This window comes from Ornithodoros turicata, chromosome 5 (assembly GCF_037126465.1).
Source record: "Ornithodoros turicata isolate Travis chromosome 5, ASM3712646v1, whole genome shotgun sequence".
Classification (NCBI taxonomy): Eukaryota; Metazoa; Arthropoda; class Arachnida; order Ixodida; family Argasidae; genus Ornithodoros; species Ornithodoros turicata.
In genome coordinates, this window is record NC_088205.1 from 74,257,305 (window position 1) to 74,280,058 (window position 22,754).

The 22,754-nt window shown below is 46.2% G+C and overlaps 1 protein-coding gene and 1 long non-coding RNA gene across 3 annotated transcripts in view; both read left to right on the forward strand.

The window, feature by feature from the left end:
- The first annotated feature begins 283 nt into the window (after positions 1-283).
- Positions 284-15,953, forward strand: LOC135394796 (low-density lipoprotein receptor-related protein 1B-like). Of its 2 annotated transcripts, XM_064625781.1 has the most exons (30): positions 284-450; positions 984-1,118; positions 1,744-1,865; positions 2,598-2,657; positions 3,381-3,476; positions 3,538-3,585; positions 4,668-4,739; positions 4,863-4,916; positions 5,414-5,650; positions 6,468-6,524; positions 6,967-7,110; positions 7,805-7,969; positions 9,216-9,449; positions 9,521-9,556; positions 9,863-9,985; positions 10,778-10,816; positions 10,896-10,931; positions 11,509-11,559; positions 11,623-11,670; positions 11,752-11,790; positions 12,331-12,387; positions 12,450-12,491; positions 13,493-13,525; positions 13,589-13,615; positions 13,693-13,815; positions 13,900-14,022; positions 14,928-14,963; positions 15,037-15,069; positions 15,570-15,689; positions 15,759-15,953. In XM_064625781.1, exons 2-30 carry the CDS (start codon positions 1,045-1,047, stop codon positions 15,878-15,880), a joined length of 2,451 nt encoding a protein of 816 aa, XP_064481851.1. In that variant the 5' UTR covers positions 284-450; positions 984-1,044; the 3' UTR covers positions 15,881-15,953. The 2 variants fall into 2 exon arrangements, with proteins under 2 accessions (XP_064481851.1, XP_064481852.1); XM_064625782.1 differs by lacking the exon at positions 10,896-10,931.
- A 4,864-nt stretch (positions 15,954-20,817) lies between these two features.
- The window catches only part of LOC135396196 (uncharacterized), a 160,672-nt gene continuing 158,735 nt past the window's right edge, over positions 20,818-22,754 (forward strand). Inside the window, exon 1 of the long non-coding RNA XR_010423352.1 lies at positions 20,818-20,862. This is a non-coding gene — a long non-coding RNA (uncharacterized LOC135396196). The remainder of the gene's footprint in view (positions 20,863-22,754) is intronic.

Sequence of the window (22,754 nt, forward strand, 5' to 3'; positions counted from 1 at the left end):
AACTTCGCCCCTCTTCAAAATATGCCATGTCATAGAACATAGTTCCGAAAATGTGGGACTTTGTACGCGAGCAGGTTGCAAAGGATTCTGGTACTTGTGGAATGAATCTATAAAAGCGTGCATTGTCATCGAGCAGGAGAACCATCTGTGGAGGTAGTCCCATTTGCGCACACGCTAGCTTTAAACGTTACAATCTTACAAGCCAGATAACAATGATTCTGTAAAAGTGTTCTTCTTATACTGGTATCGCTGTACTATAGTACGCAACCGCGGTTGTTGCATATATACCCGGCGCGTGCGGTGAACAAACACACGTGCGCGGGCCGGGCACGTGTGGACGGGGGCCATATTCAGAAGATCCGAACTCCGCCCTACGAGAGACAAAACAGGCCCGATAAAATTGTTTCCGCGAAACCCCACGACAGAGCGCCACGTCTTTCATTTGTCACGGTAAGAATAGCGACTTCATTGCACACGTTCGCGGTACATTTGCATTCCATGAGATGCAAAAGTGACCAAACAACGAACAAAAACTCGATGCGTTTTCTGTACGATTGCTCGCCTCTTAATACGAACTGTAGACACAACAACAACAACATATCGAAGAGTTTCCAGTGATGAACTCTTCGTGACATGACTGCAAGAGAGTTGCTGTTCGTGGCAACGGAACTCTTTGCGCCATCGTCCAGTGTTCCATATCTATAGCGTCGCAACTTCCAAATTGTCGCTAGCGTGACAATACTGGCCATCGTTGATGAGACATAAAGGGGCGATGCAACCACCGTTATTTTGTTGGTGAGGTACACTGGAATTCTACTATATAACACACTGCTGCCTTCATCGTCCTTTTGGGAACGCTTTTTGCAGTCTGGCACACAAAGTGCTACGGCAAACACTTCGCTAAAATACTCTGGTCAAATTAAAGCGTAATCTGGCAACACTACGACTTGGATGCCACTTAACGGATCCTTTTGTTTGCATAGCCTCGGACGTTCCAAGCAGACGACCCGCATCTTCCTGTTCTGCCTCTGATTGGGCTTCGTCATGGTGGGACGCGATCGCGCTGGTTCTTTGTCGGATCCTGCACCCGAACCCAACCAAGATGCTCCCGAGAGCAGGTAACCATAGAACGTGCAACCATTTGCGTGTCTGTGTATGTGTTACTCGACGTCGTCGTAGCGAAGTGTCCCGCGAATGGTGAGGTTCTATTTCGTGCTTGGTCCGTGACCAAATCCAGTCGACCAACGCTCTGCTCTAAAAGCACTTCTTTCGTTTTCTCGACTCCGGTCCTCATTGTGAGGTGATTCATTATCAAGTCACTGAAAAGGCTAGCTAGCTGTTGGGCTCGAACCCGCATCTCCTGGATTGCCGGTCCAGGGCTGTACCAATTGAGCTAAGCTAACACACCTCCCCAACAACTTCCAAGGGTCCCTTGGAAGTCGTTGGAGAGGTATGTTAGCTTAATTGGTATAGAGCTTTGGACCGGCAATTCAGAAGATGTGGGTTCGAGTCCTACAGCTGGCTAACCTTTTCAGTGGCTTCCTTCTTTCATAGTTCTTAATGAATCACTTGAGGCCTGTGTGTTGTGTTGTCCTTCTTTCTGTGTTCCAGCCTCAGAACATCAATTTCCATTATTATATTTCACTACATTACCGCCAGCGATGGGGTAGAGTGTCGCCTCTGGCGGTAAAACTCCCAACTCATCATCATTTAAATAAACTTGTTGTTGTTGTTGTTCTTCAGGAGACCGGAGGAATCATCCCCGAAGAAGGGTGGTATCTCGATGACTGTTGTAATCGGCATTGTCTGTTGCGTGGGCCTCGTCGTCTTCCTGGTCTTCGCGTATCTGCGTGCCTTCCAAAAACGTACTGTTTTCGCGTCTTACTTACAAGTTTCCTGTTTCTATGACAAATCGGGTGTGATTTCAAGGGAACTTATAGGCTGTCAAATCGCTATGACCTATAGTGAGATCCTTATGTTGCGGTGTTAAACCCCGTAAAACCAGTTTCTAATCCTCCTCGTTTTTACATGCCCCCATCGTCACCTATGATAAAACCCGACCCCCCCCCCCCCAAAAAAAAAGGGTCTTGCCAATGGGCAAATTCAGCCACTGATACAGGCAGTTGAGGATGCTTAGCACTATGTATTCGGTATGGCATCTCAGCATCTCGTGTTGTTCTGAAATGCCAGAAGCGCTGTTTCGCTGTTTTCTTTGTATTCACCATCTTTCCCGTACTTGCTACCCGAAAGCGCCCGATTTTGTCTCGTTCAATTTTACAGCCCATGAAATAAAACTTGATTTTCGCCCAGATTAAAAACAAAACGAGAAAAACAAAAACGTAACACAGGCTGCAATAGTCTACGTGGTACTGTGACAGCTGTGACACCCAGAGGACTTCATTACTTCAAAATTTCAGCCATTATTCGGACTGGTCGATTTGGAGCAGACATATTCCATTTATTACTTTCGTTTTCCATTTACTGTCTGGGACGACTCTACGGTGTAAGCCCTTGGTGGCTATAGCAACATGTTGGAACAGCTGCAAGAACTGCTGAATCCTCTTGAAAGATTTTCAGACCTGTCTCTACAATTTCAGCGGGCTCAGCTGCGCCGATGTCCAACCCGCTTCAAAAGGGCATCGGGAGGGCTGCAAAAGGTATACCAACCTTCAACGTATACCTGCCATGTTTGGTTCACACGTGTGCTGGGGCACCCACATATACCGTGGCGACAGTATAACATGAGAAAGCGCACTGCATGGGGCATGGCAGAAAGCGTCCAGTGTTTATTCCTCACTGGAAAACACGTGATCAAGCCATATCCCTAACGTGGTATAGCACCGGAGTATTTGTATATTAACCTTGTCACCTTGACACCAACACAAAAGGAACGTGGCCCAATTTAGTGCCCCTTTGAAGGGATAGTTCGCTCGACAAGCATTGATTCGTTGATTTCTGTTGCAGACGGTAGTGAATTTGAAACTCAGGTCCGCGCATTAGTTTCCCGCAGCTCGAACGGTATAATTTATTGTAGACTTCTGAAAGTAACGAGATCCACGCAAGCAGGCTTTCCCCCCCGCGGAGAAGGAAGCGCGCGCGCGCGTGTGACGTCTGTCTGAGAACAATGTGACGTCATGAGGGCGGTCCGTTTCCCCGGCATCGAGATGCGCGGCTTCCTATCGACAGCCCTGAAGCGACGTCACGAAACCGCACGCGAGCCGACCGCCCCCTCCGTAATATGCTTCTCCCCCGTGCGCTGAAAACTCTGATACCGTAAAATACTGAAAAAATCGGGAAAACACGTCGATTTCGAACGAAAGTGATTGACGGGGAGGAGTTCATTGCCTTGAGGATATGATGTCAGTCTGCACCCATTTCAGGAATAGGGGTTGAAAATTCAAAAACGATTAGTATAAAAGCTGCCACGACTACCACCACAACTACGCCAACCAAACAGATGAAGACCAGTGCACTAGGTTAGTGTGTATGCTAACATGATAGCGCAATATTTTAACCGATATATTTTGAAATTCCCAGCGACGAAAACGACGCAGGGTTTGAAAGGCTTCAGGCCCTTACGTAAAGGTGAGTTTCTTTGAGCAGCACGTTAAGCATATACGGTTAAGCTGTGACGCTGACGTTCATTGCCACATTCTACCCGTGTTTCGTAAAGCTATGTGGTAGAAACTTCGTCGAGCTATTTGACAAAGTTGTTCCATGCGCTCTTCGCGTATAGAGCCAACCTTGAGACTGAGCGGCTACGCTAAGCCAAAATATCCGTTATTTCTTCGCATCTGTGAATCTGTTTCGTACCTCTGAAATTCTGTCCGCGGCTGTCCCGGAATTTCGAGCGCAAAGATCTGGTAGTGTATTTCTAGAGATGGGCAGAACTCACACTGTTCACAGTGTTTGCTCGACCAGTGGCTACCGCTCGTGGGTGGTAGCCGAGGTCGTGCTGAAGACTGCGAGGTGGTGGGTTCGAATCCTACCACCGGCTGTGCTGTCTCAGGTTTTCCCTGGGTTTTTTGAAGACTTTCCAGAAGAATGTCGGCACAGTTCTTCCTGAAGTCGGCCTAGGACGCATACTAACCCTCCTGTCCTCAACTGCTTCCTGCTGTCCTCTCTCTCCATCTGTCCACATCTGTACGCCGCTCATAGCCACAGTTGCTTCGCGGCGCTAACTCGAAATTTAAAAAAAAAACGTTTCTTCGACCCTCATGATTACGTTTTATTATCATTCATTCTCTTAAACGCCGTGCTGCTCCATGCAAGAATATGTACTAATGACAATCGTTCAGTACCTTCTCAATCCCTAAATTTGGGCTTCTCACTTGACCACTGTTTATCATCATAGGCTCATAATTCAATTTCGAATCTGAATATTCACTTACAACTGAGTTTCATGTACGGTTACGTGTGAACAACAACGTTTTACCTTTGAGCATTTGAAGGACTCTGAACCTACTACCGAAAGCGAAACAATATTTTAGGTAAAGGGGTTCCAGAACCACGAGATAATGCGAAAACATCCTGCGCATCCTGCAGTTTTCTTCGGTGGTAATTTCCACGAGGGTAACTGAGGACTGACATCGTTTCTACTGAAATACTTGCTGGCACATATACTGATATATTCTGCACGCGTTAAATAAATTGCTCTCGTGCTCCAGATACGACAGCGAAACCATTCACGAAGGGTACATGGAAGCCGCTCCAAAGAAGCAATGCCACAGAAGCCAAAGGTATGGAGTTCCTCAGCGCTTCAGGATGAATGACTAAATATTCAAATTTTAAGGTTTGCGCGAACACTAGAGAACGCTTTACATACATAGGTGTTCCTCTTTTTTTTTTTTTTCATCTTTTAGAAGAAGACAAGAAAAGGGTCAGCGATCTCGTCGACTTGGTCCATATTGCACACGGTGAGCGCAAAGGAGCCATCATGTGTGTTCCGTAATACTTCAGTTTCACCTTAGCGCGCAGTATTTTGCGTCCGAACCGTCACACAGGGGTAGCACTTGAACTTCAGGATCGTTCTAAAAGTCGCGGATGGATTGCGGTTATACTTCAGGCTGTCGTGGTTCTCTATGCCATATAGGAAAGGATTTCCTTGCAACTTCATTCCCTCGCACCCCTAAATCATGTAGGAAGTACGTATATGAAAGTAAAGTAATCGGGACACTGATCGACGCTGCAATCGGGAAAGAGAGACCACAGTTGGTTTATAAACATATAGAACATTTTGCACATGTCTTTAGTGAGTGTATCACCATCGCCACACATGAAACGGTATCGAGCATAATTGAATAATCGAGCAAATAATTAAGAAAAATAGCCTGTCTAAAAAACAGAAACAAAAACAAAAGTCTTGCCTGATATACAAAGCGCGTGAAATTACTAAATCGAGCGTTTTCTTCAGGTTGCAAAAAACCCGATGTGCTGTGTGCTGATGGGAAGACCTGCATCCGCGCTAACCTTCTGTGCGACGGCCACCCAGACTGTCCGAATAAAAGCGATGAACAGAACTGCGTCAAACTTCAATGCCGCCCGGGACTTTTCAAATGCCACGTTGACAGCCATGAGAGATGCATCCGAAGTACTCGGGTTTGTGACGGCTTCGCCGACTGCGATGATCGCAGCGACGAATCACATTGCAGTAAGTCGATTTACTGTTTACAACTGACTAGGATAATAAGCCTCCAGCGCTGTCAACGATTGGTCACCGTCGAATAGGACAGCGCTGTGGCTGTTACCGGCCAAGCAGGCACAACGTCCGCTACTCAGCAGCAACGGGACATCCAGAGTTACATGTTGGCTCTATAGTGTTGCCGGCTCTGTCCGTAGCGCGTTGTACAGATGTCTTTCTGGAAATGTGATTGCTTTCAAAAGCTTCTGCTTATGTGGGATCCTATATGAAGCAGCGTAAACTACATCGCAGAGAAGCAAAAGCATTATAAGGACTGTGCAAGCAATCTTGTTGACTGCCCGCAGCTTTGTGATGGCCCTTCCATTCCTTGCTACATGCTGCTATAAGTTCTTACTCTGCGGCAACTCACTTTTTCTGTGGAAGGAGCAAATGGTGCGTAATAAGCTATGCAAGTAGGTCAGCTGTTCCCCCAGTTTCCCTCATTCCCCTACTGCCCGTGGGGCGACCTCATTGGTCCACCTCTCTTAATGCTGACCTGTGATTGGACAGGGACTTCGTCACGTGGTTTCTCCAATCTTCACCTTCTTCCCAGCGAGAGACAGACCGCCGTAACGTATACTAGCCAAGACAAAACTAAGGGACATGGTTATCTCTTGCTGTAGCTCCGTGGACTCTAACAGGGCAGTGCAATTTTGGAGTGCTAGAAATCTTGACGCCTACACTGCAGGTTGCATAGTCTGAGGCGTGATATATACGGTACAAGTGGACAAAGCATATACACCAGAATTGCGCATTTGAAGCACGTAATTATCACCTTTATCACCAGGTCTTAGCACCTCAAGCAAGAAGCCTGACTTCTTCGAAGACGTGCCACTGGACCTGGGTAAGCACCATAGTCACTATGTCGCTGCGCCACTGTTACCTTGTGTTTGCAAGACAGTCGTTGTACACTAATCGGCCATATGTTGATGCTTCACTAGTTGTAGCCTGTCGAGGCGTTCTCGACGTGATCACGTGAGCGATTCAACGGCAATAAGGGTGTCAGCAAAAATCGCTGTTTCTCGACACATGAACTATTCTTCGAGGGATTCGCTACTCGCTCGCGAGACATAAGGAGATGAGTCTGCTGCAGAACAGGTTCGAACGTGTTCTAGTGGACTATGACGCCAAGGGCGTTACTGTTCGACAGGCCAACAACGCTTTGGGTGTGAAGTACGCCTAGGACCTCGTCATAAGACGGATTGATTTGTTGATTGATTGCTCGTTTTCTTATCTATCAAAGCTCTGTACATTCCTGCATGAGGGAAATGGAATTTGCTTTGCAGGTGGACGCGGGAACCCTCCAAGAGACCTGCCGCACGAACCGAATGCTGGTACTAAACGCGTCGGACCACCTGAAAGACCATCTCATATCTCGAGACCACCACCGCCGGTCACAAGCACTGTCGTGCCCGGACGCGTATTCTCAAGTTAGTCCCACCAAATGAATTTCGGTCTATGAGCGGTCGACTGTGCCTTCTTCTAAACGACCCGCGTTCTGAATTTTTGCTTCAAGAGCCTGCTTTGGGTAAATAGGAGAGCACAGCGCGTAGAGGAAAGAATAAGGCGATGCAATAGCATTGCAGGGTCTGCTTGATCAGCCACCGATCCAGTTTGGCCGATCCAGTTTGGCCAATCCACCGATCAGGTTGGCTGCCGGCTCTTGCAATGCTGAAGAGCCTTACCTTGTAATATCCATTCATCTTTGCCATGCGTGTGGCGTCTAAATTTAGAGCTGGAGAGACCTTTTACACTCGTTAGAACCATTACTGAACCGGCACTTGGCAGCCGATTATACTGTTTGGAGTTGAGCCTGAACTAATAGTTGTTTCAATTTAGTGCCGTTTCGGCGGCACACTGCCACGGTCGTGCAAAATTTAAAGTTGGTATATTGCCAGGAACTGTGAATTTTCAATATATTTTAGGAGAATATTTAGGGCTAGATGAGATTTCTTGTAGACTAAAATATTCTCAGTCGGAAAGGGAGCCGCCTCTCATATTCCCAGCCAGTTCTCATGGTCTCTAAACATACGGTACATTCCACATACTGTCGTCAGCTTCGAAATAGCGCTATATAGAATAGAAATATTAAATATGATTGATTGTGTCCGATTCGCCTACTAGGTTTCCAACCACCCGTTGGGAAGACCAGCCGGAAGACCCCATCACCCGACGAGGAATGCATGGACACAGAATTTGGCTGCAAGACTACACGAACGTGCATTCCATCCCAATGGAGGTGTGACGGGACGGCAGACTGTGAAGACGGCTCCGATGAAGTCAACTGCAGTGAGTGATCGTCTACCATATACTACTCCGCTTCTTGAGCTTTGATGATCGCTATCCCTACTATCGTTGGGATTTGCGTTTTCGCGTTCTGAGGAAGGAAAATCGCTTCACGTGTTCACATATGTTCTTGATACAATGCATAATCTTCGTGTGGTATATGCGACCACGGTACGTCTCTGCGCATATGAGAAGAGGCTGTACAAAAGATGGGCCACACGACAAGTAAAATTAGCCAAGTCAAGCCAAGCGAGGTGGCAACTTGTCAAACGTGCAATCGTTGTTGATGATACCATGCAGAAATGAACATGGTCCACCTCAGACTCGCTTAACCCTTATTTGACTCTCAACCAATGAGGGCACCGCTCTCACAGAAGGAAAATTGAGGAGGGTAGAGAGATGCGCAGTCCCTTGAACATACTTGCTTAGCGTATAGTCTGGTCGGTCCACTACAGATTTAGACGAGTTGGTCAAGTGACAACGCATCCATTTATAGTCGTGTCCAACCTGAGAATGGCATCTCGAGTGCTGAAGGCGAACTTTCTAATACATTCCTATTACATCTATCTAACTATGAAAGTAAGCTTTATAAAAACGTAAGTATGACCCGAGGAGATCACGTGTTCAACGTTTTGAGCACCATATTGTCGTCTGGTGGTTAAATGTACAGAGAAAGAGGGGCCTGCAGTGCCGTTCTTATGCTGAACACAACTTTTTTGTTTTTTAATAGTTTCCTTCTTTCCCCGTTTGTGAATGCCATGCGCTGATTACTTGGGCTTCAAACAAGGGGAAGGAAAAGAGAGAAAGAGGAGAGAGAGAGGGGAAGAGAGATGGGAAGGGGAAGGGGAAAGGGATGCACCAAGGTAAATCTTGGATGCACCATGTGGGTTCCGGTATGGCCTCAGCATCGTTGATAAATGGAGTATACCCAGGGCCGGTGCTAGAGGTATGCGAGGCCTGAGGCAAAGGCACATCGCACATCGGGGCCTGTTTCACACGATTAAGTGCATACGTGATATTTTTAAAAAAAAGCAATCCCTGGTTGAGGGCTTCGTGCGCGGGGCCCTAATCGCCCCCTAATCGCCGGCCTTTAGTTTGGAGTGTGTCCCACTTATTTGGCCCACTCACATGTCCTCTCTTCTGTTCACCCCCTCTCGTGCGCAGAGACGCACTGTCATAGCACTCACGTGGCGTCGATTTCGAACGCTGTTGCCACCGAAACGGCATATATCGAACTCGTGGTTTTCAGCAAAGCGGATTTGTTTGGAGCCCTACGTGAGCTGCGGCGACCAGAACGGCTGCGTGCTGAAGAAAAAGCTCTGCGACGGGAAATACGATTGTGCCGACAAATCTGACGAAGGCAACTGTGCTCGGTGCATGGCTCCCCTGATCAAGTGCACTACCGTGAACCGATGCATCGAGAAGTCCGCGGTGTGCAACGGTGTAGCGGAGTGTGAGGATCATTCGGACGAAGAGAACTGCAGTGAGTTCATTCACATTATTACGATTCGTATACTTGGAAACGTTACACAATGGCCCTTCTCTCTTTTTTAGAGTCGAGAAAATCTCTCCTGAGTGGAGACAAGGAAGGTAAAGAGGCTTCAAATATGTGTAGCTTCGAAGTCCTGCTGAGCGGCAAGATATTGAGGGTTGAATCACGCAGTATATACATGGAAACAGTGGAGTCATAATGTCGATCGAACCGCAATATTGGTGAACGCCAGCTTACGAATCGTAGAAAAAGAGGTTTTTAAACAGTTAAACCGAATATGTACGAACACGAACTGTATCAACTGTTGGGATTACGGCACATTGGGTCTTTCTGCTTAACGTTAGTAGCGAATAGTGAGCAAAGAAAGTGTAGGATCTAATCTTCCGTTGTCTTGCTGTGGCAAGGAGAGAGCGAAGACTGTCGGAGCCGTGAGTTTGCTTGCAAGTCATCTCACGAATGTATTCCCATGCGTTGGCTCTGCGACGGCAGCGAGGACTGTGAAGATGGGTCGGACGAAGAAATGTGCCGTGAGTTCTCTGTTCATTTAGTCCCATTCGTTGAAGCATACTATAGGAATGTTGCAAAGCCACGTCATTTGAGCTACCAATACATTTTTGGATATGGTTCTTTGAGGCGCAGTCACGTGATCACGGCTAAGTGTTTTTGTTTCGGGATGCTCCCCTTCCAACCGTGGCAGGTCTCTGTGTTACTCTTGGCACGTGTTAAAAGAGCAAGGAAGTGACATTTAACGTGGTTCGAAACCCTGTTTCATTCATCAAGCAGCCAATAAGGAGCCATCATGCACAATATTTTCGCTATGCGATGTGTCGTCACTTTGTAGTCCACTCGCGTGACGTCAGCAGACCTGCGTGACGCGTTGAGAGAAGCTTTCATTGGCCAAACTCGTCCGCTACTGTTCGTCTACGCCGGACTACGCCACGGGTCACCTGATTGGCCGTCCCATGGGGACAGCGAACGTCACGAAGCAATGTCGACCTCCTCGTTCACTTACGCGCTCTTTGGAGGAGTGGAGGGTTTCTAGAGGGCGCGCAGATCGGCACTCCTCTCGCGCCGTGCATGTCGACTGCTTTCGTTGTTCCGTCCAAGCGCGCTCCTTTTGTTTTTATTGGCTGCACGATACGCAGTAACCAAAAATGAAAGATTTATGGAGGTGCATTTCATTTAATGTGGCGCAATTCCTTGACTGCGATTCCGTGATTTATTGTTAATGAAGGAGGAGGAGGAAGCAAACTACAAGGTTTTTGTTGTTCGCTAGTGGTCTGGAGATGGCTGCGTCAAATGTCCCGTTTCTTTTACAGCCAGGTCCAGTCATCGTCTCGCCAGTCTACGACGCAAGAGTGAGTGTAAATATTCGTTTAGTGTCAGAAAGCGTCGTGCCATGGTAAAATAAAATCATCTATGAATACCTCTTGACAGATGGCCGACCACAGAAAAGGCGTTTCTTCGTCGTAGGTCAGTGTTACTCCCAGGGGCGGATCTAGAATTTTCCCGAGGGGAGGTGGGGGGGGGGGGTCAGTGCATGGACAAGTGCCAGGTGCATGCTGGGATTGGTCCATTGAATCTCCTATGTTCAAGCCTGGAATTGAGGGGAGGTCACCCCCCCCCCCCCCCCTAAATCCGCCCGTGGTTACTCCTTTGTTTGCTCACTATACTTACACAGTCGTATTTGTGAAACATCCCGCTGCTCCCACAAAGGCTAACGGCTCTACATCGGTTACTGAGAATCATCATGATTCGCTCTTGCTTGATACGCGTAGGGCGAGTATGTACACGCCGCTCCGGCGCGTTCCTTCGTCAGAGTGACACACCAACAGCGAATGGTACCAGACAGGTGACTGGGGTACCTAAGCACATGTCTGTAGGTCCGTATGGTCCCATTCGCTGCTGGCGCGTTACTCTTAAGAAGGAATGCGCAGGACAGTTTTCCCTAAACTTTTGTCCAGCACTGTACCTATTGTTATATCACTTTCGTATCAGTTTTTGTGTGACGTGACTTTCGACAAAAGTAACCTTATCTTCTATTATGCAGACGAGAACGGCAATAGCATTCCTTTACAAAGGAAGAAACAACCAGCCCTTTGTAAGTGCCCTTGACATTTTCTCCCATCACTCTTTGCACTATACTGATTACTGCTTCGTTTAGTCCACAATGCTCCGATGCACATGCCCCGCAACGCTGGAAAAGGTCCGGGTGAGTTTGGAGCTCGCCCTTGAGACCTTTCAGACGTTTCGTCTGTTGCTAACCGCCACTTCGTCCTATCCATTTTCGAAGGGAACAACGCCGAGCAGTCGTCTGATGAAGATGAAGACGGTAACTTTCATATATTTTTTCCATCATACAGTGTCTCCAGAGATTTCATGTCGTTTGTGCTCCTCTTTACTCGAGCGACATTCACCAGGATATTCCAGGGGAATGTACGAAAAACATCAGTTTCATGCTGCCGTGCTTTTCTTTTCGTGCACTGCAGACCGTAGGGAATATCTTGAGGCTCAGCCATCAGATATCCCATAGCATAGCATAGCAGACGACAGAAAAAGACGCAGACGGTGTCGTCTGCTAAGTGCAGGTACGCAGTTTCCAGTATTTGTGGATATTGCTCCATCGTAAAAAACTGAGCTACGGTATCGTCCCCATAAACGTCACGTCGATCTCTTAGAAGCTCGTCGTCGACATTGCAGAAGACAGAACAGACTTTTTGAAGCAGACGACACAACTGCTGTCTGCTTTGTCGTTGGCTTTAAGGACTGTTCCGAGGTGCGCAGACAATTGTGAAGTTCTCTGGCCACGATGTAGCTTTGGGCCCCACGCTTGCTGCTTTGATATTTACACGATTTGGCCTTTTTATTACAGATGATGAAAAATTCCACGAAGAATCGGATGAAGAAACTGGAAAGAACGCAAAGAAATGTCTGTTCTTCTAAACGTTATGCATGCGCATTACGCGACATGAGTTTATCTTTCTGTAACAGATCGTGATCCTGCTGGCAACATGGACGACGATGACGATCCGGGTATGGCGATGATTCGTCTTTGCTGTGTTTTTATCGTAATAATTGGGCAGGATAGTGTCCATATGAAAAAAAAAAGAAATAAAAGACAAAATAACAGGGCGGTTACGACTCGCGAAATTCAGCGTCAGCTGTGCGTGTGGTGAAATGAGGGCGGATGAAAGTGTGTAGAGAAATTTATTTAAGCTGAAAAGGTTGGCGAGGTGGGTGCATGGTGTCCTGAGCGAGGGGGCTGTTCTGGAACACGACGTCTATGCATGAGCCATGTCTAGTTGTGGGTTGGTGGATGTCGGTGCACAGCGTAAGGTTCAGTTGTTCGGACATATCACTTAGGAAAGTGCTGTTCTTGGCCAGTGAAACGTCCACGTTGAGGTCTCCGACGACGAGAAGCTTGCGCGTGCGGTAACGCGCGAGTACATGCACGATAAAGGGCCGGGCAACATTTCCAACGCTATCGGCAAACTTTGCTCACTTACTTTGGTTTTAATTTCACTCTACATCGATAGCGGTTTTTATCTCACTTTCTATCGATAGCGGTTGTAAACTGACGGGATTCTCCTCCTTACTCCCATCGTTGAGCGCACATGCGATAAGAGTTATGTGCGGACATGCCAATGCCGACGACACCGACGCGATCTCCACAGTCTCCCCTATACAGCTCACGCTGTAAAAAAATAAAATAAAAAAATAAAAAGAAAAAGATCAGGGAGGCTATCTCCCTTGGAGAGGTCCGCGGGGTTCTGGGCGCATAATTTACTTCGCTGACCCGAATTCAATTGATTTATTATAGTAATTAAATTAGGTAATATATTAATAAATAAATAAAATTAATTCTAAAGTGCCAGCCACATAAGCCTTCGGAAAGACAAATTCTACGTTAAAAGAAAAATAAAAGGAAAAGAAAAAAAGGATAGCCTCTCGGTGCCCATTACCAGTGTCTTCACCAAAGCAGCCACCTAAACGCGACAGGTGTATTTAATCATATTTGTGTTTGTCCCTGGCAGAATACCACCTGGACGACAAGGCAAAGGCGGAAGGTAGTAGGCTTTTTCGTGAATCCTATCTTTTTATTTTATTCCGATCTTCCTCCATGTGCGCAGGTGCACCTAAATTCAAAGCAGTAACGTGTAAGGACCTGTTCTGTACTATTGTCGCGAGTGTTACTACGACTATGGTACTTTATTATGGTTACGCGGATACGCAGACCGTCCTGTGCCATGCAAGAAGGACCAGTTCCGATGCGTGGACAACAGCGAGTGCATTTCCCTCTCCTGGAAGTGCGATGGCAACGAGGACTGCTCCGATGGATCCGATGAAAGGAAATGCAGTGAGTCACATGCGTTGGCGACAGTCGAGCTTTCCCTCTGACGACTAAAGCGACAACCGATTCTGGTGACTTCTTCGTTTTAAGGAAAGGTATGCGAACCGGCCGAATTTTACACAACCTGCGGCGACGGTGTCACGTGCATTCCTAAAAATGCCGTCTGCGATGGAGTAGTCGACTGTAAAGACGGCCACGACGAAGCCAACTGCTGTGAGTTTCTGCCTGATTGCTTTCTAGGCGTATATACCCGCAAGCGAGCTAGGGTATGGAAGGGCCATGCAGAGCTGCAAGAGACGGGCAAACGCGAGGACCTCGTGGATGAATCTTTATGGGACGTGCTACACCTACATAAAATTAGAGTCGAACAGCTACTATTTGACATTGGCAACATGTCCCTGAGCTTGGGGGAAGGACAACAGACAACACAAAAAAAGGAACAGCACAAGACAAGGCTCAAACCAGCAATGAACAACTACTAGTTTATTGTGAGATGATGAACGGGGCGATACTCTACCTCATTGGTGGTGGTGATGCGGGGAATGGAATAGTGAACCCCTTCACAATAAGGATCCTATGGTATGGAAGTCTCGAACCGCACTCTCCGGATCCGTTAACGAGCTGGACTCTGGCCCCCCCTCTCTCACAAAATTGCTTGGTCTCTGGCCACATCCAGCCCAGCAACGCTCTGCCCTCAAAACCAGCAATGAAAGTTTTACCATAGCAGGTACAAATACATAGTATGAAGACACCAAGTTGTGGAAAGGGAACACCGCTTTGCCGTTTCTGAAGAAGCAAATATCGAAACGAATGCGTGATATCTGATTCATATCCCATTTGCGGGTTTGAACCTTGTCTTGTGCTGTTCGTTTTTGTGTTTTGTCTTCTTTCCCTTCCCCCGAGCTCAGAGACACGTTGCCAAACGTCAAGTATACACCAGCTCGCTTGCATTTTACTTCTATGTTCAGCTACTATTTGGCATACGTGCCTAACTAAATCACACCACGACGTGGTTTATTTGTGAGCCGTACTGCCAGTGCTACTTGTCACACTTTTCTATGTAGTACCTAAAGTACCGTAGCAAAAACAGTGAACGAATAATTTTCCTTCTCACGCAGCTAAAGCAGTTACATCACCTTCGTTGAATGCACTGAGTAAGTATACACCGTGTACCGCCAGTGATGTCTGCATATTGTGCAGCAGTGTAGTACAAATGACATCTTGCAGAAGGGCATACTGCGTTCGAAGAAGAACGGTTGAGTAAGTACCTAATCTTAGTTCTATAGTGTCGAAATTTAATGGTGAAATAGCTACGCATGTCTCGTGAAATTCTCGAATGTGAACGAACAAGTATACAATTTTCGTATTGGTGCGGGCCAGCTCCACACATTTTTCCGACCGTACTACCGCTGCGAAACTTGGCAGGCCATAGAGTGTGTGTCAGTCCAAGTGTAGTATGTACAATCTAAACTGCATGCAACTGAGCAAAACGAACGATGTGGCAGACAATAAGCAACGAAGAGACACGACGTTAAAGAAGCACCCCCATAAAGTTAGAATATTTCTTCTCGCGAGATGAGAGTCCAACACAAAAGGAACGAAAATCATGGGTTGCGTGCGTCGTCCGTGTTTTACGAACGCCCCAACGGATAAATCCCATCCATCGGGAAGAAGTTTCTGCGCATTAGTGCCGCTTTGATACCAGTTCGAGGAAAGCTTGTAAATCCTTTACGACAATGGCGGGCTGTTTTCGCATGCAGAGTTTCCAGACTGTCCGACAGACTATTTCAAGTGCAAGAGTGGAGGAAATTGCATCATGAATATTTTAGTCTGCGATGACGAAGAGGACTGCAAGGACGGTTCTGACGAGCAGAACTGCGGTAATGGCTCTTAAGGATATTTCGGGGTGTGAAAAAGGTTTGCGCGATGTAATTTCATTGTAATTTCAGCGAAACAATGTCCGAAAACCCACTTCCAGTGCGAAACGGACAAGACCTGCATCAAACGGATATTCCGTTGCGATGGAGACGTCGATTGTGAAGATGCCTCGGATGAAAAAGGCTGCGAATAGTTACCGTAACAGTTTATCCGAGTCTTATATCTACTGGGAATACGTGAACAGTAAACAATGTTTTATTTTGAAACGAGTTACTTCAGCTAGCGCCGTTGGAAAAGCAAATGAAAATCCTCTGTCTATACCATTTTCGCAACTGTTGGCTGGCTTTCGTACCGCAATAAAGACAAAGGCGAGGATTTTTCACACAAAACGCGGTTTATAAAACCTGTCTAACATGTCTAAAAGTTAACAGTTGTCGCGTGTTGCGTTTCAACAATTTTAGGCGACATTACAACTACAGAATTCGAAACCCATACGAATTTCTCACTTGTATGCGTGCCGTGAGTTAGAGGACCCTTTCTCTTTTTTCATATGGCGTATATGGCTCTTCCGTGACAGTTTCAACGACTACAACATAATCTACGTGACTGTCTCAATCTTAGGTAATATGTGCACCCCCGAGAACTGATTCAAATCGTCATAAAGAGACATCATTGGCCACTTACCTCGGTGCTACGTGAAGATGAGTTCGGTAACCGACTGACGGCAAGCTACGGTGGCGTCCCGTCGGCACGGGCTGTTGGCCCAACGTCATTGGCCAGGTCCTCGCCGACGTAGTTGGCTGTTAACGTTGGCCAGACGTTAGAACATGACTGGCTAGCCGACTTAGTTGGCTGCCAACTGGTCCCAGACTTTCTGCCGACAGTCGGCCGTCGGCCAATTTCAATTGGGTAGCATGTATCTAGCATCTAGCTCTATCTAACATCTAGCTTTGTCTAGCAATCTGTATAGCACGGAAGCTACGATAAAGGGTTCACTTCATGCACCACTTAGATAAACCGTGGTAAAAGTTGTGTGTACAGTAGAAGCGTGTGCCCCAAGCTGGAAAAACTCTGCCATACTGTTTAGACTAGTTATTCCTGAATAATTAAATACTGTCCACAGGGTCCGCACGCATGAGACCCAAGGCATCGGGCACAACGGCACCCTCTGTCTGGTCCCGGATGTGACCGTGGTAGTGTTATTAGCCTATAGTTACGAGCCTACTGCCCGGTGCCCGGATGGAGCGGAAGTTACGGAAACATGTACTAGAATGGGGCGAAACTCGAGTATAGTTCAGCCTGGTCCTAAGAGTCCGCCCTCCGAGCATCTATTCGCAGATTTTTATTGCCACGCTATCTTATTCTCACCGATTTGAGCGGTATAATTTATTATCGGCTTTATAAAGCGATAAAATGCACACGTTGACAAAGGTGTGATGACATGCATGATCCGCTTTGCATTGGCGACATTTGCACGTGACCTCAACTGTGTGAACGATTAAAACAGAGCGCTCGATGTTGTGTGTGTCTGTGTTCGTCCTGGTTTTAGCGCTTTTACGTTATGGATGTGTGAACGATTTGTTTCGGTCGCTTCTGCTGCGGATAATACGTAAGGAGGAATTGTGGGAAAGGACGCTTATAATGTGATCATTGTTCAGTATTTTTATAAATGATTTAACAAAGATTAGTCAAATACCAACATATGTCATTTATGCCGACGACACGACCCTACTACTCGGTTCCACGGACGCGGATGAGGTTATCGCCGAGGCAAACAGAGTGCTCAGAGAGCTAGTCATTTGGAACCGTGCAAATAAACTAAAAATCAATTGTAACAAAACTAAGACAATTATATTTCGCAGCAGAAATAAAAACATTCATACAAACTCATGCCTTACACTAAATGGTACCCCCATTGAGATTGTTCACTCATTTAAGGTTCTAGGTGTTTATTTTACCGAGAACATGACATGGGATGCCCACATTAACCACCTTGCATCAGTTATCAAGAGGTCGTTGGTGTAATGGTACGGTGTCGTGCTTTTCGTCCTAACAAAGTTAAAAAAACAAATTTACTTCGGTCTATTCCATTCTCAGCTTAAGCATTGCCTTTTTGGTTTGGGGAACAATGCAATTTCGAAAAACTTACAAGAAAAAGTCATCCGTCACATAACGAATACGCCGTACTTACAGACCACCCGTGGCCTGTTTGAAGCTCTGGGTATAATTAAGGTACACAATGTAACTTATAGGGAATGTCCACAGACAACGTCAGTGCTAGAATTGCGTAATTCTTCCATTTGCCTCCGTGGAACCGATGAATGGAATATTCTATTTTGCCGCACAAATTACGGCAAACAGGTCCTTTCTTTTACTCTCCCGGAGCGCCTAACTAGGTATTCCATATGTGGGAACATTATAATAGGACATGGTAAAAAGGAGCTTCGTACATTTTTTGTTAACCAGTGATTTGTACTGGTATTGTTATAATCTACCAGAGTATTATAATTTGCATGTATAATCTTTGTAGCGTACTTCATTAAGTGACATTCCAGGTATTGTTTTAGACATTTGTTAAACTTTTTCCAGTGTTCGCTTCCATTGTCTGAAATGCTGCTTCCGAACCGTGGGCAGCGAAGCCTTGTCTAGTTGCCAGCTGGCATCTTTTTGCTCCTTTGCCCAGCCATGTATATGGTAAATTGAATAAATTGAAATTGAAATCCTGATTCCTGCCAGAGGGGATAAAGAGAGGGGATGAGAAGATTCTTCTGGTTACTCCTTGCGGGCGATATGAGTCGATTTCCAGTGAATGCGCTCGCGGGAAAGATGCTTGGAGCGCAATGCTCTATACTGAAAGCCAATTTCGTTTTTCAGTGATGCATCGCGGTGCACAATGTTCTGATATATTTTCCCTCTTTCAACTCCCTGGAACTTAGTTCGAAAAGGACCTAAAGGACGGGGACGGACACACACAGAACACAACACGCAGGCGCCCTTTTGTTGCTTTTAGAACTATGATCCGTAACCAACAAGCCCACCAAGTCATTGGAACTGCGATTGGATTGCTCCTGACGCGGATAAAATGACAAGAAAATACGTAGAAGGCATGACGCTTCAGTTCCAATCTTGCGTCATAGATAGGAATTTGTGCGGTCTAGGAGAAAGCCAGCCCCAATTTCAACGCTTCGCATTCAGTGGATGCACAGTGACGTCAAAGCATTCTATTACGTCGGTGCAAGGCAGAAAACTCGCTAGCCAGGAACACCGCTTCTCCACACTAATCTTGTTAATGCGGGAAAGCACGCGCCACAAGCGTTACTAAGCCTGACAGCGAGTGAATTGTGTCCACTGTTGTATGTTTCGGCCTCAGAACAATTATTTCAGGATAACAAGGTTGCGTAATGAAGTTACGAAACACGTTTGTAAGGCATACATGTGTTTGCAGACATCTATAGGAACCTTTAGGTTGATTTCTGGTGTGGATGATTTTGTTGTGAATTCTGACTTCAAGATTACAATACATACAGTACCTAATTTTGGCTACGCTGCGACAGCAATAACCATTTTCATTCAAAAACCAAATAAAGTAATAGGCGGAGAAAATGAAAGCGCTGTGTCTCTAATTTGTCTTTCTGCGTAGAACTTCCCAGGGTAGCTTCCGGCTATTTCGAGCGCGAGACACGAGAAAATTACGTCATGAATAGTTTAGTTTAGTTTAGAGAGAAAATTGGTCTTGCGTCTAGAGAAATCATTCAGCGGGAATCCCAAAAGAGCAATATCTCACTGAGGAGGAGGACAACAGACAAAGTAAGAAAAGGGTGATTGGAATGAAACTACCAGACAGGGCCATCGTGCACTTCATTAAACACATTAATTACATGATGTTCTCGACCTTTCTGATATCTACCAGGAATAAGTGAGAAGCAAATGCTGCAAATAGTGAAGTGACTTAATTCGCCGGATAATTTTATTTTAAGAGATTCACACTATACAGCGAGGGTGAACCAAATTCTAAGTGTGCACTCGTATGTATTTTGCAAGATGACATTTGAAATATCTCGCAAAGGCTTATCTGCGAAAGATAGCTTTAAAAAAAAAGATTTCTACCGTCCCTTTAAAAGTTTTTAGAAAACAACGATAAGCCATGCCTGTGTTATCTCTTACTACTATGACTCTGTGTGCTGGGTTTGCAACCTCCTTTCGTCGGACTGACAACGATTGCGCTCCAAAAGTCATCAATTGCTATGCTCTTGGTGTCCCGAAAAGCATGATGTTCGGCTATTTTTTCCGATGGGATAGCTCAATATCTCTGTCAATTATCAAGAATTTGAGTAAATTGGGCACGCTCTTCACATTGGTGGGGTAAAAAAGTGACCTTTACTTGGCAAATTTCTGAGTTGGTTTCGCAAAAATTTACATAATAAAATTTACGTTACATGACATTCACATCAGGAGGTGGAGGACCGCATGATTCTAGGTGGCGTAGTTTTTTTTTTTATTATAATTCAATGACACGTTTTCTAGGACACCTCGTATATTCGTGGATGTTACATAAAGCGACGTGCCTCCACAGTAACCGAAAGTTCAATTAGTTCAAATTATCAATGGTAGCCAAATGCAAGGAAGTCGGGGGTCATTTCCAATCGGTGCACCAAGTTTCGAGGGTCAGAAAGAACTGACAGTTTATCGTCATTTGGAGTGCCTACTGGTTTGATGACGTTACATGTGCGCTGTCATTCTTCTTATCTTTCTGGAAGCTTCGACTGCGAGCACGCGCGCACGATGTGATAAGCAGACGATTTCTTCTGCATCATGTCGCTGCATCATGTCGTCCGCCTTCAAAATGTGGGGAGGGCGGACTCCCTGCTAAAATGACACCTCCTTATCAGTATGAATTGTGATCGTCCTTAACTCACGTGTATTTCCAATGTTACTGGCAATTTTTTCGTCAATCTTATCTTTCGTCTCTCTTAGCTGCGTAGCTTGGTAGCGACCGGTCGCTGAAAGTTGCGATTCCGAATGCAGGTGCAGTCTCTGAATGTTGTGTTGTCGTGCAGCGGTTTGGAGTTTTGGATGTGTCGGTTCAGAATCGTCTGTGTTACGTTGCTACACGGCGTGTTGTGAGTGGGACACAAGTGACTTTTATGAAATAGGAGATGTTTTCGGACGCGCTTGGTAAGTCTGGCAACCCCTCTTGCAGAGAAGCGTAGCGTTGTTAGTGGTATGGTATGCGTCAGTGTGTGACCCACATATACGGAGCACCCTTATACCCTTCGGTTTCACAAGATGCTCTCGCGCTCGAACTGGTGCTTACCAATGCTTTGAGGTAGGCATGGTGCAACGAGTACATTGTTAGAATTATAAACAACAAAAAGCACAGGGGGACTGGGTCTGATCACCAACGTCAAGAATTCGATAACGCGGCCCAAGCATTATGTTACGATGACCTTAAACACACATAATCTGAATTATCTAGTCTTTGTTGGCGTTCATTTTTCCGGATCATTGTATGACTTCTAGAACTGCCGCAATGTTTTGTTGACAGGTACGGTGACGTTTGTTGTCAGTGCGATCACTGTCACGTTCAGTGGAAGAACCCTGTCCTGACTTTTTCTGATTTACTTGCACACGATACAACTATGACTCATAGAGGTTGTCTCGGAGAAGCATAATGTGTCAGCGTTTCATGTAGGGAATTGAAATGGCTCTTATTGGATGTTTGTAGAACGTTACTCTTAGGAGCGCGGTTACACCAGTTCATTTTCGACATTGGTATTATGAACTACATGAAGCAGCCCAAACTGCTCTGCGTTGCCCCGGGTCACGTGACAGGTGGACGGTCATTTTTATCTTCATCGTGTATTAACACCAGGCGCGGATCTAGGGGGGTGGGGTCCAGGGGTCCCGCCCCCCCTCAATTCCAGACTTAAACATCGGGTTCAATGGGCCAATCCCAGCATGCACCTGGCACTTGTCCATAGCGGACGTCCCCCTCGGAAAAATCCTAGATCCGCCCCTGATTAACATGAACGACATTCCCCGGAATACTGCAGCGGAAAATGCGAAAAACGTCATAGCTTTATGCTGCCGCGTGCGCCAGCCACAAGATGTTCCGTAGCAGACGACAGGAAAAGACGCTGACGGTGTCATCTGCTAAGTGTCGTCTGCTAAGTGCGCGGTACGCCACTCCCGATATTCCGGCACCGTGTGAATGCGCAACGGAACACGGGACGGAACTTGGGCTCTGTGAGGAGTGTTTGCGCCCTTTCTTCCACTAGAATCTTCCGTGAGGATTTCGCTCGTGTGAACACACGATTATTATCGCGTTCGATATGTAAACTTTTACATATGTGTAGCACGAAGAGAAACTGTGATTTGTGAGGCGGGAGATGGGAAAATCCTGTGACGCCAAGCGTGGAAGGAAAGTGGACGAGCTGTTGCTAACTCCATGGTATCCTCTTCAGCAAAACTCTCATAAAAGATACGGCAGCCGGAGTAGTAAGTAATGTTTAATGATTACGAGAGGTATTGATAGTAATGCATATAATTTGAGATTGTATGAGGCGAATAGGTCATCGTATAGGACGTTCTGCATCAACGGATGATAGACGACAACGTCACCGCCGTTACATACTACACTTACACACACTGACGATGGGCATGTCAGCTTACGATAACAATTTACAGTAGATAGATTTACAGTAGTAGCGAATCACACAGTTTACAAACATAAATGAAGGCAATGGGTTCGAGTCCTGCATCTGGCTAACCTTTTGAGTGACTTCCTTCTTTCTACATAAATGGAGGCGTTGATCCTGTGACCGCTGCGGTTCGCTGCATCTGATAAGAGGTACGAACAAGATTACGATAAACTGTTTAGTGTGACCGTAACCGCGAAATATGGCGTGCTTTTGTTTGCTGGCTGGATGGGCTCATGTCAAGGAAGAGCTTCCACTGCCTTGCACCTGAACGAGCCACAAAACTGACAGAGAGCAAATGGGGTACAGAGTAAATATCTAATACTTCCCAACTAAGCCGTGGAAATTACGTAGATGTTGCCGGACATT